General features: G+C 44.4%; 1 protein-coding gene across 2 annotated transcripts; it reads right to left on the reverse strand.

The window, feature by feature from the left end:
• Positions 1-4027: 4027 nt before the first annotated feature.
• Positions 4028-15420, reverse strand: MRPL46 (mitochondrial ribosomal protein L46). 2 transcript variants are annotated; one of them, XM_077124154.1, is made up of 4 exons: positions 15122-15420; positions 12360-12546; positions 10634-10807; positions 4028-4726 (listed from the first exon to the last, which is right to left on the reverse strand). In XM_077124154.1, exons 1-4 carry the CDS (start codon positions 15347-15349, stop codon positions 4476-4478), a joined length of 840 nt encoding a protein of 279 aa, XP_076980269.1. In that variant the 5' UTR covers positions 15350-15420; the 3' UTR covers positions 4028-4475. The 2 variants fall into 2 exon arrangements, with proteins under 2 accessions (XP_076980269.1, XP_076980268.1); XM_077124153.1 differs by having other exon boundaries at positions 10634-10810.
• Positions 15421-15495: the final 75 nt, after the last annotated feature.

Raw genomic sequence — 15495 nt, forward strand, 5'->3', positions numbered from 1 at the left:
GCCCCGTCTACCCCACAGCAACCTGATTTGGAAATATCCTCCCAAACCCCATCATTTCAGGATAGCCTCAACTTTGTCTACCCAGAGCTCCTAGTCTCAGGGACCCTCATCTGTCTTTATTAGGACCATTTCTCTGCTACTGGACCAAGGACAACCTGGCGGGGCTGTCTCCCCCACCTGAAGCCGGCTGCAGTCACTCAGCAACCAACTCCTACTTGGAGCCTGGACATCAGGTATTTCAGGGATCCGTGGTGTGCCTGGACTGCCAAATCCTCTCCAGACAGAGCCTGTTGCTGGCTCCCCGGCACGCAGGGCCCCTGGCCACGTGCACCTGTACCTAGCGCTGGGATAGAGACGCCTCCCTGCCCAGCTTCGCCCCCTGGCTCCGAGGTCTCCGGTCCCCAGCACCTCGGCTACCGCAGTGGAGCTACCCCCAGCCTTCGCAGCAGCACCTATTCTGACGCCTTCCTTGGAGGCTGGGAGCTAAGCGGTTTCCTTCCTCACTTCCTATGTGTCTTAGCACTGAAATTCCAAGGCAGGTGAGAGGAGACTAATAGCCTGAAGTGACTGGCTATAATGCAGGCTCCAAGGGATTAGAGGACGTAAAGCAGAGCAGGGTGGGGGGTTAAAGCTGCCCCGAGATTTCAGGCAAACAGGCTTTATCTCGCTGTGAGTGCTCACAGCTTAGTGATCTGAGAGTTCTTAATAATTAATTGGGTTGCTGACCTTTCAGCTGTGTTCCTTTTGCCCCCTGCCGAGGTAATAGAAAGGGTCAGGAAGTCTATTCTGTTTTCAGTTCCCCGTAATCCTGCGTCTCACAGTGGCTCTGGATTTTCTGGCCCAGGCAGGGTGGCTCCAACACAACCCAACCGGTCAGACGTGGTTATGAGACCGACCTGCCACACACCCATTTTGAGATTGACCAACATAATCCATTAATGTCCAAAGTACCCATGTCCCTTTCCAAAGAGGTCAGAAATACTTGGTGGTCACAGTGTAAATAAGCTGGCAAAGGTGAACATCAGAGTTATAGAAGCTAACCATGACCCACCTAAATTCAGCAGCAGTATTTAGGAGCCTAAATATGTTGGAAGAAGGGAAACATCTGCTGAGTGTTTATAACAAGCCATGCACAGTGCTAAGTACTTTTACATAAATTATCACATTACCTAAGAAATAGTATCATCTGCATTTTACAGATGAGAAAAGCAAAGTTAAAAAATATTAAGAATTAGTTTTGTATAGATTTGAGTTTGAATCCTGACCCTGCCACTTACTAGCAAGTAACCCTAAGCAAGTTAACTAATTTCTTGGAGCTTATCCTCTCATCTATGAAAAAGAAGTAACACCTGCCTGCTGGTTAAGTAAAAATGTGCATTAAGCCCTGGCACAGTTCCTGGCACTCAGGAATCATTCCAGTGTTGTCAATAGTGACAGCAGCAGTCATTTCCTGCATTCATAAAACAAATTCAAACCCAGGTTTTCTGGCGCCAAGTTCAGTGCTCATGAGAAGGGCTGATTCACTTAAATAATTTTTGAGTACTACCTTGAGGCAGGCTCTGCACTAGGATTTAGAAGTTCAGTTAGGTATAACAGCCAGGTATACAACAACTGACTATACTATAAAGTGCTGAGTGTAGAAGCATGCACACGGGGCAAACATGGCCGAGGAGGAGGTGACTTTTGAGGATGAGGAAGTTATCCAGAAGTTGTAAGAGTAGTAGTATTTTCTCTGTAATACTAGCAATGGTGGCAATCACTCAGGAAGGCAATGACAGAGTGGGAGGGCCAAGTCTCTGGGGGATCCTACCAGTGCTGGAGGTCCAGTTTATGTGCATCACACACATGCTGCAGAGTGGCATGTCTTCCACGGTGCACCCAGTCCCCAGACTCACACACATGCTGTGAAGCAGCATGTCCTCTCACGGTGCACCCACTCCCCAAACTCACACATATGCTGCAGAGCAGCATGTCCTCTCACGGTGCACCCACTCCCCAAACTCACACACATGCTGCAGAGCAGCATGTCCTCTCACGGTGTACCCACTCCCCAAACTCACACACATGCTGCAGACGGTGTGTCCTCTCACGGTGCACCCACTCCCCAAACTCACACACATGCTGCAGACGGTGTGTCCTCTCACGATGCACCCACTCCCCAAACTCACACACATGCTGCAGACGGTGTGTCCTCTCACGGTGCACCCACTCCCCAAACTCACACACATGCTGCGGAGAGGCATGTCCTCTCACGGTGCACCCACTCCCCAAACTCACACACATGCTGCGGAGAGGCGTCTTCCACGGTGCACCCACTCCCCAAACTCACACACATGCTGCGGAGAGGCATGTCCTCTCACGGTGCACCCACTCCCCAAACTCACACACATGCTGCAGAGCAGCGTGTCTTCCACTGTGCACCCACTCCCCAAACTGCCACTCCGCATCCCCCACCGTTTCCATCATCCTTACTACCCACCCACATTTTCTTTGAAGGCCCCATCCTCTCAAATACAGACACGATCACCTCTCCTGTTTTGTTCCCTAGCAAGCTGCGCCTAAAGGTTATACCAGAAACAATTTTTTGCCCAGCTCTGGCAGCAATGGAAGAATCAGGCCTGCATTCTGCAAATCCACACTCCAAAAATAACAGGGCTTCAGGGAAAACAGGATTGGGGTTGACCACTCAAAACCTGTGGAATTTTATCAGAGAAGCATTAACAAAGCAGAAACAAGCCGAAGGATGATACTAATGCTGAAAAGCCCCATCGGGATGCACACCCCAGCCTTCCCTTCAGCCTCAAATCCTCGGGCTCTCGCTTCTTCCTGTACGCAGGCCCTCTGAGATGTAGATCCTAATAGACTAGTTCCATCAAAGTTAAAAATATGATCAAAGGTGGGGCCTTCTGCATCAATTTTTTACAACAAAGGCATGTTTTCACAGCTTCTTCATTCCCACTCAGTTTTTCCAGACAGCCTAACATAGTAGAAAAGCTGATTCTTGAAGCTACTAAACCAGTCACTACTCGGAATAAAGCAAAACACTTCTATAAAATGTTTGGGTTTTTTTTTGCCTTGTTCTAATCATTTCAAGCATTAACGTCCTAGGGAAAATCTCATAGGAATCAACCTAAGACCAGGTTATCCTACTATCACTTCTCCCATTTACCAATTGCGTATTTCCCATTATATACAAAATGCGGTACCAAAATGCACCATCTTCTAATGATCATGAAAGCACCCAGGTGATTCCTTCCCTTCTTTGTTAGAGGTAACTGAGGCCCTAAGAACATGTAGTACAGTTCACATAAAAAGCTCACTTCAAAACCCAGGAAAAGAAAGAACGTTCTTAGTCCTAGGCTGCCCTTACTCCCTCCTACTGCCCAGATGCCCTGTGATCGTCTAGGGAAAGCTAGGAGAAGCTGCCCTCAGTTTTTGAGAGAAGAGAGGACACATGCAGGAAGTAAAATCAAGGAAGGGACTATTTGGGTGAAGCACCTAAATTTTGGTGGCAGAAAGCAATTTCCCTGACTATGGGTAAGAATACAAGGCTACATGTGACTGAGAAACAGAAATCCCATTTTGCAAGCTCACATCACACAGACCGACCTGTCTAAGCCAGAAGAACACTGTCTCAGGAGAAACCAGGACCCAGGACTACAGCCTTGCTATGGAGCCTCTGTTCTGAGCAGATGGGTGGGCCTGAGATCCTCACTCCTCCGCTCATTCAGCAGATGTTTGCTGAGTGCCTTCCATGTGATACGGGGATCAGGGGTGGTCCAGGCCACACATTATAGGGCCAGGAGCCCCAACTCAGGCACAAGGGATCAGGGTTCTCCTCTGGCACCACCAGGGTCTTGCCTTATTACTCTGGCCCAAATCACAATCAGGCCATAATTCCTCCATTTGTAAAACAGAGACTTGCTTATTTCACATGACTTGTCTCAAAACAGATAACAGGAGATTAAATTATTTTAAATATGAAATGGTTTCAAAAGAAGAAAAAGAAAGGTACTATATCCTAGGCTGGATTAAAACAACTTCATTTCAACTGGAAAAGGAAGGAAAAACAATATGGAAAATGGATGAGAAACTACATAGAACCATCTTTTTTTTTCCTTATGAGCCTAGAACCTTCCACAGATCTCAAGGCTTTAGGATAGTTGAATCATTTCCTTCTGTTCTCTTTCCTGGACCCAGTAAACCAGTGAGTCACTGTAAAGCAATGTAATACTCAATACCAGCTTGGGAAAAAGAGGAAAGGCACCCCAAGAGATGGCTCACTTCTCACTGGAAGAAGCCAAGTTGTCCTCCAAGGGCACATCAGCTGAGACCAACATGATGATTAATTCATTTATTTCCCAAAATCCAGTTTGCTGCTTGATATTCCCTGCAAAGATGGGGGAACCACAAAAATGTCCTTGAGGTCCCAATCCTAGACTTGTCTGCACATTGTCCACATGCAACGCAGTCCATCAGAGGTCCAAGAGAAATCTCCTCACCTGGGCCAGGTATTTTGGTTTCAAATAGTCACCCAGCTCCTCCTTACTGACCCAAACATGATGGTCCTTCTCCCTGGCCTGGGAAAAGTCCCCAGACAGAAGAAGTGCTTTGAAGAAGAATATTTTTGCCCCGAGGTTATAATCCTTCCGCACTGACTGGGGGAACTTGAACTTGCAGTGGCCACAGGGTGCATTTCCTAGGAACTTGGCTTCCATGTTGTTTTCTGAGGAAAAGAGAAAAAAATAGAAGATCCACTTTTTTTTAGGAGACCCAAAATCACCTAAGGTCTCTACAGGAGCCATTTCCTACCTCCTGAAGCAAAAGCAATTGCTATGAGGGAAGGCAAGAGTCATTCCAGAAAAGAGCCTCCTCCTCCTCTCAGTCCAAATGCTTCCAACACATGGAGCCCAGATTGAGAATGGAAGTCAGTCGTGCAGCTAAAGCAACACCTGTCTGGGAGCAAATCATCCAGGTCCTAGATGCAGCCCTCTCACCATCTGCTGTTGAAGGACCAGGACACTATTATCTATAAAGCAAAGGTCATCCACCTTCTAAAAGGTGTGTCACATAGATAACATAACAGGACCCCAGATATGTCCATGCAAAACTTCCCCAGGGAAGCTTGCATCATAAAATGCAAAATGATACTGGGAGACAGTACCTGTGAACTATAATAAAGGAATGGGGAAACAATGGATGAAATGGCATCTGGAGAACTTACTATCTATATAGGAAAAATGTAGCTGGACCTTCATCTCATTCTTCTCATCAAAAATGACACCGTGCGAATCAACTCTCTTTTACATTAGGGACTCCCAAGTTAATTGGCCAATCCCTTGATTTTGAGGCTTGCCCTTGAGAAACTTACTTCTGTGGGGAAGCTAAGACTAATTATGCCTAAGAGTTGCTTCCAGGAAACCTCTTTGGTTGCTCAGTTGTGGCTTCTCTCTCTCTAAGCCCAACTCTGCAAGGAAAATCATTACCCTCCCCGCTATGTGGGATATGACATTCAGGGGTGAAAGTCTCCCTGACAATGGGTGATATGATTCCCAGGGTTGAGCCTGGCCCTGGTACCTTTCAGACTAAAAACAGGAAAAGAAATGTAACAAAATAAGGTATCAGTAGCTAAGAGAGTTCAAATGGAGTCGAGAGGCTATTCTGGAGGCTACTCTTAGGCAAGCCTCATTAGATTCCAACTGCCACAGTTTGCCAAACCCCAACTAACATCACTCCTATTAACCCTAAAGAACACCCAGGGCTCGAATTGAGACTCTACAAAAGTTTCATGTACTAAGTTTACTTTTCTGAAATCTGTACCCTCCAGAGGATTCCAAGGCCAGATAAATCCTGAAACCCAGAGGGGCCAGCCTCTCGAAGAATAGCAACTAATTCTATACCTCTAGTCTATATTGATGACACCCCTTTTCAACATGAAAAAGTTTGAATGGGTACAACCCAAAGATCCCTATAGGTTGGGAGTAGGATCAAAGGAGGAGGAGTTATAACAGAGAAGACAGGATTTAACAAACAAGTATGACTACTGAATAATTGTAATGATATTTCTTTTAGCATCTAGCATTTTGGGGCAGCTAGAAGGAAAAATCTGAAAAATGTGGAATGGTAACCCATAACAAACTTTGAAATCTGTTCTATACCTATTAAAATGTACTTTGAAAATTATTGTTTTTTTTTATATATTTCACTATAAAAACTGTATTTAAAAAAGTGGCACCATATGGATCAAAGATTTTTTAAGAATAGAAATTTAAAATTTCCATAAAAACCTTTTTTTTTCCAGATGGTGGTGACGTGACTAGATATTTGCTGAATTATTCAGTAATTTTAGATTTTTCATTAAAAAAAGAAACATAGGAGTACTAGAAGAAAATGTGGCAAATTCCATATCATTTTGGAGAGGGGAAGACACAAAATTTAAAACACCAAAAAGAAAAGACTTATGTTTGACTAAATAAAAATTAAACTGTCTGTAAGATAAAATGAAGCATAAAGTAAGTCAAAAACAAAGTGAAAAAACAGAAAAAATATTTTCAATACATTCAACAAAGGAATAATATCTTAAGGCTTAAGAAACACTTAGAAATCCATAAGGAAAAACCAACAACTCCAAAAGAAAAATGAACCAATCACATGGACATGAAGTCCACATGAAAATAAATATTAATGACTTATAAACACACTAAAAAACACCGTCTTATTAATAATTATAGAAATGCAAATTAAAACAACCAAAACATGCTAATTTTCTTCTATCAGATTAGTAAAGTTCAAATACTTTTGGCTCTACACTGCCTGTGAGGGCTAAGGGGAAACTGGTTCTCCTGCACACATTGTGAAGGTGTAAATTTGTATAACTGCTATTGGTGGGCAAAGAGCTATCAATTTTAATTGTACATACACTCTGACCTCGCAACTCCACTACCAGAACTTATCCTTCCAGGTTTACTTATTTGCCCACGTGAGTAAAGATGAATATACAAGGTGTACTGTGAAGCTTTATTTGTAAAAGCAACAGGTTAGATGAACAAATCACAGTACACATAGATCATGAAATGGTATGTTGGTGTTTCAAAAAAAGTGTAAGAGGGCAGTGCGATGGTGGCTCAGTGGCAGATTTCTCACCTGCCATGCCTGAGACTGGGTTTGTTTCCCGGTGCCTAACCATGCAAAAAAATAAAAGTATAAGATAAGTCTTTATGTGCTCATGTGGAAAGAAGTTTAAAAGCTATGTATAAGAGAAAAAGGCAAGGTATATAACTGTGTGTTCGTATGCTTCCATTTTATGGAAAAAAGGAAAACAAAATATACAGAAACATTTGTACTTGTATATGCAAAGAAAATTTCTGAAAGGATACACAAAAAAACTGTCTATGGTAACTGCATCTAAAGAGGGAGAATTACTTCTTTATTCTGTACTACATTTATTAGACACTTTTGATATTTTTATACTATAAACCTGGATTATCTCTTTCAATATTAAAAACACTAACTGTTAGCATTAGAAGAAATGGTATAAGCTCACCTACATTATAAAATATTAGTAGTGGATACCTGTGAGTAGTGGAATTATATTAGCATGTTTCAATATTTCTATAATTTTCCAAGCTTAATTCAATGAATATGCATTTCTTTTCTATAATCTGAAAAAAATGGATTAAAAAATACAAAGAACTCTCTCAAAAAACAAAAAAAAAGGACAAACGGCCCAATTAGAATATAAGCTAAGGATTTGACTAGCCAGTTCATAGGAAAAATACAAACATATGAAAAGACGACTGATCTCAGTAACAATCAAGAAAGTGCTAATCCAAAAGAGATCATTTTTTAACAGACTGGACAGGCAAAAATTTAAAAAGACCATTTCATAAGTTGGTGCGGTGTGGGCAAACAGGCATTCTCATACACTGCTGTAGAAAATGTAAACTGTTAAATACATCCTGGCGGACAATGGGTAGTACCTATCAAAAGCTTTAATGTATACACACCTTTGACCCATTAATTCCACCTCTAGGAATTCCACTCTGCAGAAATGCTCAGCAAGTGTGGGAGCAGAGTGCCAATTTAATAGGCAAACTAATAAATCAATGCATTTCATATGATTTATTAAATGTAAACATACCTTTTCTTTATTTCCTCTTACATTTACACCAGGAGCGTTAAAAAGGGGGAAAGTGTAGTGCTGAGGTGAAAGGGGTCCTCAGGACACACAGGAGGGGAGCAGAGCACGCATCAGTCGTCACGTGACTGTTTGATGTGAGTCGGGGGCTGAGCACCTAAACACACGATCCTGACAAGAAACCTGGCTGCCAGCCTCCATTTGATGGAGAGGAAACTGAGAGAGGAGAAGACCTCATCCACCCCGTTCTGTCTCGCTGCCTCTCCTGCATGCTATGGAATTCCCTAACATGAAAGGATGGAGAGAGCGCATGCTGTCTGCTGATGTCCTGTTAACAGGTGCCTGTGTCGGTGGCAGGACCAGTAACATGACTGCACTTATACCACCCAGTCCACTTACTCAACACTCAGCAAGCACCTTCCTAAGTTCCAGGTACTTTGCTGGGAGCTGGGATCACAAAAATGAGTAAATCCATTTTTACTCATTTTACGCTGTCCATCCCTTCAAGGGACTCAAAGTTCTAGCTGGGGAGAGAAACGTGTTAGTAAACAATTACAGTGCAATGGAAAAAGTGAAAGCGGGTGTTCTCCATAGAACATCAGCGCCTAGAGAGCAAGGGTACTGTGCTGGCTTGAAAGGATGCATGTCCCCTAGAAAAGCCATGTTTTAATCAAAATCCCATTTCATAAAGGCAGAATAATCCCTATTCAATACTGTATGTTTGAATATGCAATCAGATCATCTCCCTGGATGATGTGATTTAGTCAAGAGTGGTTGTTAAACTGGAATAGGGGACAACATGTCTCCACCCATTTGGGTGGGTCTTGATTGGTTTACTGGAGTCCTATAAAAGAGGATACATTTTGGAGAATGGGAGATTCAGAGAGAGCAGAGAATGCTGCAGCACCACAAAGCAGAGTCCACCAGTCAGCAACCTTTGGAGACAAAGAAGGAAAATGCCTCCCAGGGAGCTTCATGAAACCAGAAGCCAGGAGAGAAAGCTAGCAGATGACGCCGTGTTCAACATGTGCCCTTCCAGATGAGAGAGAAGCCCTGACTGTGTTCGCCATGTGCCTTCTCACTTGAGAGAGAAACCCTGAATTTCAACGGCCTTCTTGAACCAAGGTATCTTTCCCTGGATGGATCCCTTAGATTGGACATTTCTATAGACTTGTTTTAATTGGGACATTTTCTCAGCCTTAGAACTATAAACAAGCAATTCATTAAATTCCCCCCTTTTAAAGCATCCCATTTCTGGTATATTGCATTCCGGCAGCTAGCAAACTAGAATAGGTAGGATCCTGTTTATCACTGTGACCCCAGTGCCCTGGAGAGCTCATTGTAAACGCTTGTTGAGCAAAGTGAGAAAGTGAGTAAGAGCATACACAAAGTGCTACAGGAGCCTAGAGGGAAAACAACTCTCTTTACCTGGGGATTCAGGGAAGGTTCCATATAAGCTGCACCTTAAAAACTGAGCAGTCAGTCCAGGGAGAAGTAAGGCATTCCATTGAGGGACAAGTGTACCCTAAAGCAGACATGCATAAAAGACCACATTCAAGGAATGCAAAAGGGTTGCTACGACAGAACTCAGGATACACATACATGAGAAGCAGACAGAAGAATGACAAGATCAGGCCAGAGAAAAGAGGATTTGTAGGTTGTGCATGAAAGTTTGAATTTTTATGGGAAACCTTTTAAGGATTTTACACAGAGAAGTGACAAGGGATCTGCTTTAGAAAGCTTATTCTGGCAGCACAGAAGGACATGAGACAAAAGGCAAGGGCACTGATTTATTAGATGCCCCACTCATCGGGCATCTCCTTCATTAATCTAGTGCAGCAGTTCATAACCACTACAATTTTGCTACCCAGGAGATCTCTGACAATATCTGGAAACATTTTTGGTTGTAACAATTTGGGGAGGTGGCGGAGAGGAAGGACTACTGACATCTAGTGTGCAGAGAGGCGAGGGATGCTGGTATACATAGGACATCCCCCAAGACAAAGAATTATCTAGTCCCAAATGTCAGTATTCCTGAGACAGAGTAACCCTGGTTTAGTGAAAAGTGAGAGGGACTACCATCACAGTTGTGGGAATTAAGAGAGCATTTAGAACAAACCAGGTAGGACTTGAGGTAGGACTCAAGGACCTGGGAATGCCAGGATAAGGTCATGTTAGCAGCTGATTAAACAGATAAATGGTGGAGCCAAAAAGCAAGGCTAGAAAGATAAGAAGAGGAGCAGGCTAAGAGAATAAGAAAAACATCAATTTTGAATGTACTAAACTTGAAAATCTTTGCTGAACAAAGACAGACTCTCACCTGGCCTAGGGAAAATCCTTAAGTAGATTTTCATACCTGCAATTTTTATAAACATTAAAATTTCCATTAACTTTCCCCCTCCCCCAACTTATATCCATTGTCACAAACAGCCTGTGACTCCTCTGGCTGTCGTCTGAAGTGAGTCTTATGGGGTCTAGAGGTGGCAGAGAACTCACCTGAGAGTATGGTCAGGGTTCGCTCAGCCGTTCCTCGGAGGGTCTCCCCGGGCTGCCACTCTGCCTGGGGCAGCATCCAGACATCCTGGTCTCCAAGCTTCTCTTTGACCAAAAGGACAAGATTCCTATCCAGCTTCCGATGCAGCGAGGCTCGGTCGTCCTTCATATCGGCTTCTACTGAGAAAACATGTAAGAGGAGGCAAAAGGATCTGTCTTTTCTGTGATCTGTCAGAACCAAGGAGCTCCGTATTCTTCTTTCTTTAAGGTAGAGCCACAATCCTTACCCTCAAAGAGCTTATAATCAAATTATAACCCTGGCCAAGCTCTTCAATCCTGACCTCTTTTCAGATTTCACTTCATAATCCTAAAGAAACGAGAAGAATTGGAAAGCAAGAGCTGAACTTTTCCTTTTGAGGAACGAAACATAAAATACTTTGAGCCTTTGAAAAAGAGGAAATGTCCATACTAATGAGAACAGGACCACTGCGTTGGTTTTGACACATTACTGACTAGCCCCTATTTTCTCTATTCTTCAGTCTTCGTCGGTGAAACTGGGAGAAGGGAATCCAAGCCGTTCTTTAGGATAGATTTCAAGAAAACAGAGGAGATAAGTGGGAAAAGGATTAACTCCCCCTTCCTCACCCCTAGTCCCAAATTAGGAGTTAAACTTAGAGAACATCCACAAACTTTAACAGAGAAAGAAAAGGCTACCCTAACACTTTCAGCTCCTACTCAAGAATAACACAGGTCTTTCTAGCTGGGGGCGTGGGTGGGCACTGGGTGCTGCAGCTCGAACCCCACCCGCCAGCCTGTTGTCATGAGGAAGCCCGCCTCCTCTCTTCATTCTTCTTGGTAGGGCTCCACACTCAGGGACCCAGCTGTTAGACCGAACTGAGTTTGGGATGTCAGAGCAGGATGGGATAAGCAGCCTGCTGGGGTCCTCTAGTCTGAACAGAGAGAAGTGTTAAACTGTTTCTAGGTGGGTTTGTTGAGACTGTTCACTGCAGCAGGGCTCAGGGCGCTCTGCTTTCAATGTCGTGCCTCTGGCCATGGGACTCCTTGGGCTCCTGATTTTTGTCCCTGGAGCCTGAAGGTTCAGGAGAGCCTCTGCCCAGCCCCTCAGTATTACCATGACTTCATCTCATTAGGGAGAGCAGACACAGGACTGCTTGTAGGAAGCTGACACCACTCATTCTTCCTACTATGCCAGCTTTTTCAGCCTCTGCAGGGAACTCAGGGAAGGGACAGACCAGAATTGAGGCAACCAGTTGGAGTCTCCACGTCCCCTGAGGGACTGATGCTAAGGAGTAATGGGTTCAGCACTCCTTCTGGAGTTGAGGCCCCAAACCACCCCTCGGCCCCTGCCAGATAGTTTTGAAGGTGACTCCAGCCGGCCCCTTATCTGTATATAGTAATTAGGGTGGGGCTGGCAGGTGTGGCAGCTGCCTATCCCTGGGCTAAGCACAACCCAACTCCTCTGGCCCCTGTAAATACTAGATAAGTGGACCAATAAAACTCTCATAAAAACAAAAAGTTAAATAAATAACACAAGCCTTCAAAAAATTATATTAGATAAGATGTAAGGAACAGGGAAAAGACATTATTTTTAACCCACATGAAAATATGTAACTTAAAAGACAAAGAAGGGGCTAAGCAACTGTCCTTTCTTTTGGAATCAGAACACCCTTCTTCCTCTTCCCTCTTGCTGTCTGAAAAGGTCACAAACCTGTTACGCGATCTCCAGGTTTGAACTGTAGAAATGTCTGTTCCCACATATCTTCCAAATCCTGCACCATCAATATTTCCTGTCCATCATCTTCATCGTAAAGGTCGGCTTTCTTCCTTGCCAGTCGCTGGGCTTCATTTAGAGCACGAAGCTCATGGTCTGAATACAGACTTTTCTCTATCTCAATCTGGGAAAATTAAAAGAATAAAAAACAAAAAGAATAGAACAGTTGTAACACAATCAACAGGCTCAGAAGTTTACCTCCTGGTACCGGAGAGTGGGGTGCTGCTGCAGTTTGCAAATGCCAGATCTGTTGGAACTGTGTTTTGGATGGCTAAGGGGAAGACTTTGGAGGAACCGCGAAGAGATTGATGGAGAAGTCCTGGAGGGCTTGAAGAGACTGTTGGTGTAAATGGAACCACTGCCAATTTTGGCAAAGGAGGACACAAAAGGGAAAGATTGGAGTTTGCAGAGTAAGAACCAGGGAAGCTCGGGTCTGAAGCCAAGAAACCTGGGCCAGGAGAGTGGACTCACCCATATACATGGAGAGGGTGAGTTTACCCTGAAGGGCGAGGATGAATTTCCCCTCTCATTGCAGTGGAAGAGTTGTGCAGCCTCAGGCCTTGGAGAAGGCAGAGCACGCTCCTTGGAGGACTGGGACAGCCTGGCTGCCACCATGTGGAGGGGTTGAGCGTGTGCCCCAGAAATGGCAGAGAGCCCAGGGGTGGCCCTGATGCCTGGAGAGAGTGGAGCCCAGAGGTGGTCTCCTCGATGTTTCCCGAGGTTGATTTGGAAAGAGGCCGGCCACTGCATAGGCCCTTGGAAGAGACTGCCACTTCCTATAGCCCAAGGATGAATGACTTTCGGACTTTGAAATCCCATGGCGCTTGCCCTGCAGGTTTTACATCTGTGTTTCTTCCAATTCCTCCCTATGGAAATGAAAATCTGTATCCTGTGAATATCCTCCTTTGCTTATTGGCACCAGACTTGTTTTGAGATTCACAGGTCCACAGCAAGAGAATTTTTTACATCTGTTTAAGGTGATGCTTGAAGTTGCCAAGTTGACAAGGGGTGGACATGTGTTGGTTAGATTCAGTTGTCAACTTGGCCAGGTGAGCATACCTATTTCTGTTGCTGCAGACACAAACCAATGGTACGTGAATCTCATCTATTGCTAATTACATCTGCAGTCGGCTAGGAGGCGTGTCTGCTGCAATGAGTGACGTTTGACTTAATTGGCTGGTGCTTAAATGAGAGAACGCAATGTAGCACAGCCTAGCAGCTCGGCATTCCTCATCTCAGCACTAGCAGCTCAGCCCAGGCCTTTGGAGATGCAGAAAGAAGTCACCCCAGGGAAAGTTGTTGGAACCCAGGGGCCTGGAGAGAAGACCAGCAGAGACCATCTTGTGCCTTCCACGTAAGAAAGAACCTCAGTGGAAAGTTAGCTGCCTTTCCTCTGAAGAACCAACAAAATAAATCCCCTTTTATTAAAAGCCAATCCGTCTCTGGTGCGTTGCATTCTGGCAGCAAACTAGAACACCTCCCAACATAGCCAGACATACAATCAAAATACCACACAGAGAGGAAACAGAAAAAGAAAAAAATGACACCTGCTCTTTGGGCTTGAGTTACATTTGCCAAAATGTTGATTGGGGATCAAGCCTGCTACAAAGAACAGAGGGCTGAGAGAAGCACTGCCCTTACCAGAATTCAATTATGTCAGTTTTTAATCAGAATCTCACTCACCAGGGACCTTCCTGTCTCTTGGACTTTACAGATACTATTTCTTCTTTCTAGAATGCTTTTCCTCACTCTCTTCTAGATTTATACTCATCCTTCAGCTCTCAATTTAAATATCAGCTTCTTGGAAAGATAGTCCTTGATACCTCCCACAAAATCAAAATTTGGTTTCCCAGTTAAACACTCTTTCAGGGTATTTTTCTTTGCAACACTTATCAGAGTCTACAATTATGTAGTCCTGTGACTATTTGGTTATTGACTGATCCCCCTGTCTAGTAGACTGAAGCTTCCCGAAAACCAGAGTTATGTCTTATTCACCACTGCATCTATAGCACTTAGCACAGTGCCTGACACATCATGGGCGCTCAATATTTGTAGTGAGTACGTGAACAAATAAACCCAACAAAAAGCATAGAAGAGAAGCCTATGTCTCAGTAGCCCAAGACCAAAGTATCTCAGATTTGGAGAAAACATAACACCTTTTACTACAGCCAATTTTTTCTCACGCTTCCTCACTTGTCCCTCACAAAAATAGTCCTATAAGGCAAAGTAGAGTAAGCTTTATCACAGGCATCTTACAGACGTGACCACTGCTTCTATACTTCCTTTTTTCCTAACGATCATCACATCACATCACATTTCTCCTCTCCAGACTGTAAGATCTCTATGACAGGAACTGGGCCTGTATTGTTCCCCACCGCACCCCTAATGTGTTAAATGAACTAGGAGAGCATTTCCAAGGAGTCGTTCAAAGTGATATTAAAGAAAACGAAGGAGTAAACTACCTATTATATATCGTACCAATTCAGTAACGTACTTGAGTTACATTTACCAAGATATTAGGAACATCAGGTGTTATTACGTCCATTTTGCAAATAAATATGCTGATATTCAGAGAACCGAAGACAGCTGCCCGAGGTCACGCAGACTACTCGGTGTGGAAATCAAGATCGAACCTGGTCCCGCATGTTTTATTGTTCCTCACGTCACCTGGAAGCCCCAGCCCCGCACTTCAGTGCTACCTGCTGAAGTAGAGCCGCCATATCCTCCTGCAACGGGGTCAGCGGCTTCGAGACTAGCGGTGGCCGCTGCAGGCAAACCGCACCCAACAGACGCCATGGGGACTCCCTGGTCGACGATGTGGCCGCGACGGCCAGACTGCGAAAACGCAAGGAACTGGCCAAGAACCCCTCGAACCGCCGGCAGCCTCGGGCCACCCCTAGCAGAGACCTCCTTACGGGCGCCGCCATCTTTCTACCCTTCCCATAATATACCGCGGCTCCCAGCCGGGTCCTCAGCCAACCCTATGTTCCCACAAAGCAGCGCGGGATCTGAATGAAGGGGGCCCTCAGGCTCCGGAGCTATTAGAACAAACCATTCCAATAGGAGGGGTGGA

The sequence above is a fragment of the Tamandua tetradactyla genome, chromosome 12, assembly GCF_023851605.1.
Source record: "Tamandua tetradactyla isolate mTamTet1 chromosome 12, mTamTet1.pri, whole genome shotgun sequence".
Taxonomy (NCBI): Eukaryota; Metazoa; Chordata; class Mammalia; order Pilosa; family Myrmecophagidae; genus Tamandua; species Tamandua tetradactyla.

Excerpts from the sequence above, each read along its gene's own strand:
- MRPL46 (XM_077124153.1), bottom strand. The coding sequence starts at position 15,349 with ATGGCGGCGCCCGTAAGGAGGTCTCTGCTAGGGGTGGCCCGAGGCTGC. Across the intron at positions 12,547-15,121 it reads TGGCGGCTCTACTTCAGCAG|ATTGAGATAGAGAAAAGTCT; the intron begins GTAGCACTGAAG and ends TAATTTTCCCAG. Across the intron at positions 4,727-10,633 it reads AACCCTGACCATACTCTCAG|AAAACAACATGGAAGCCAAG; the intron begins GTGAGTTCTCTG and ends TCTTTTCCTCAG.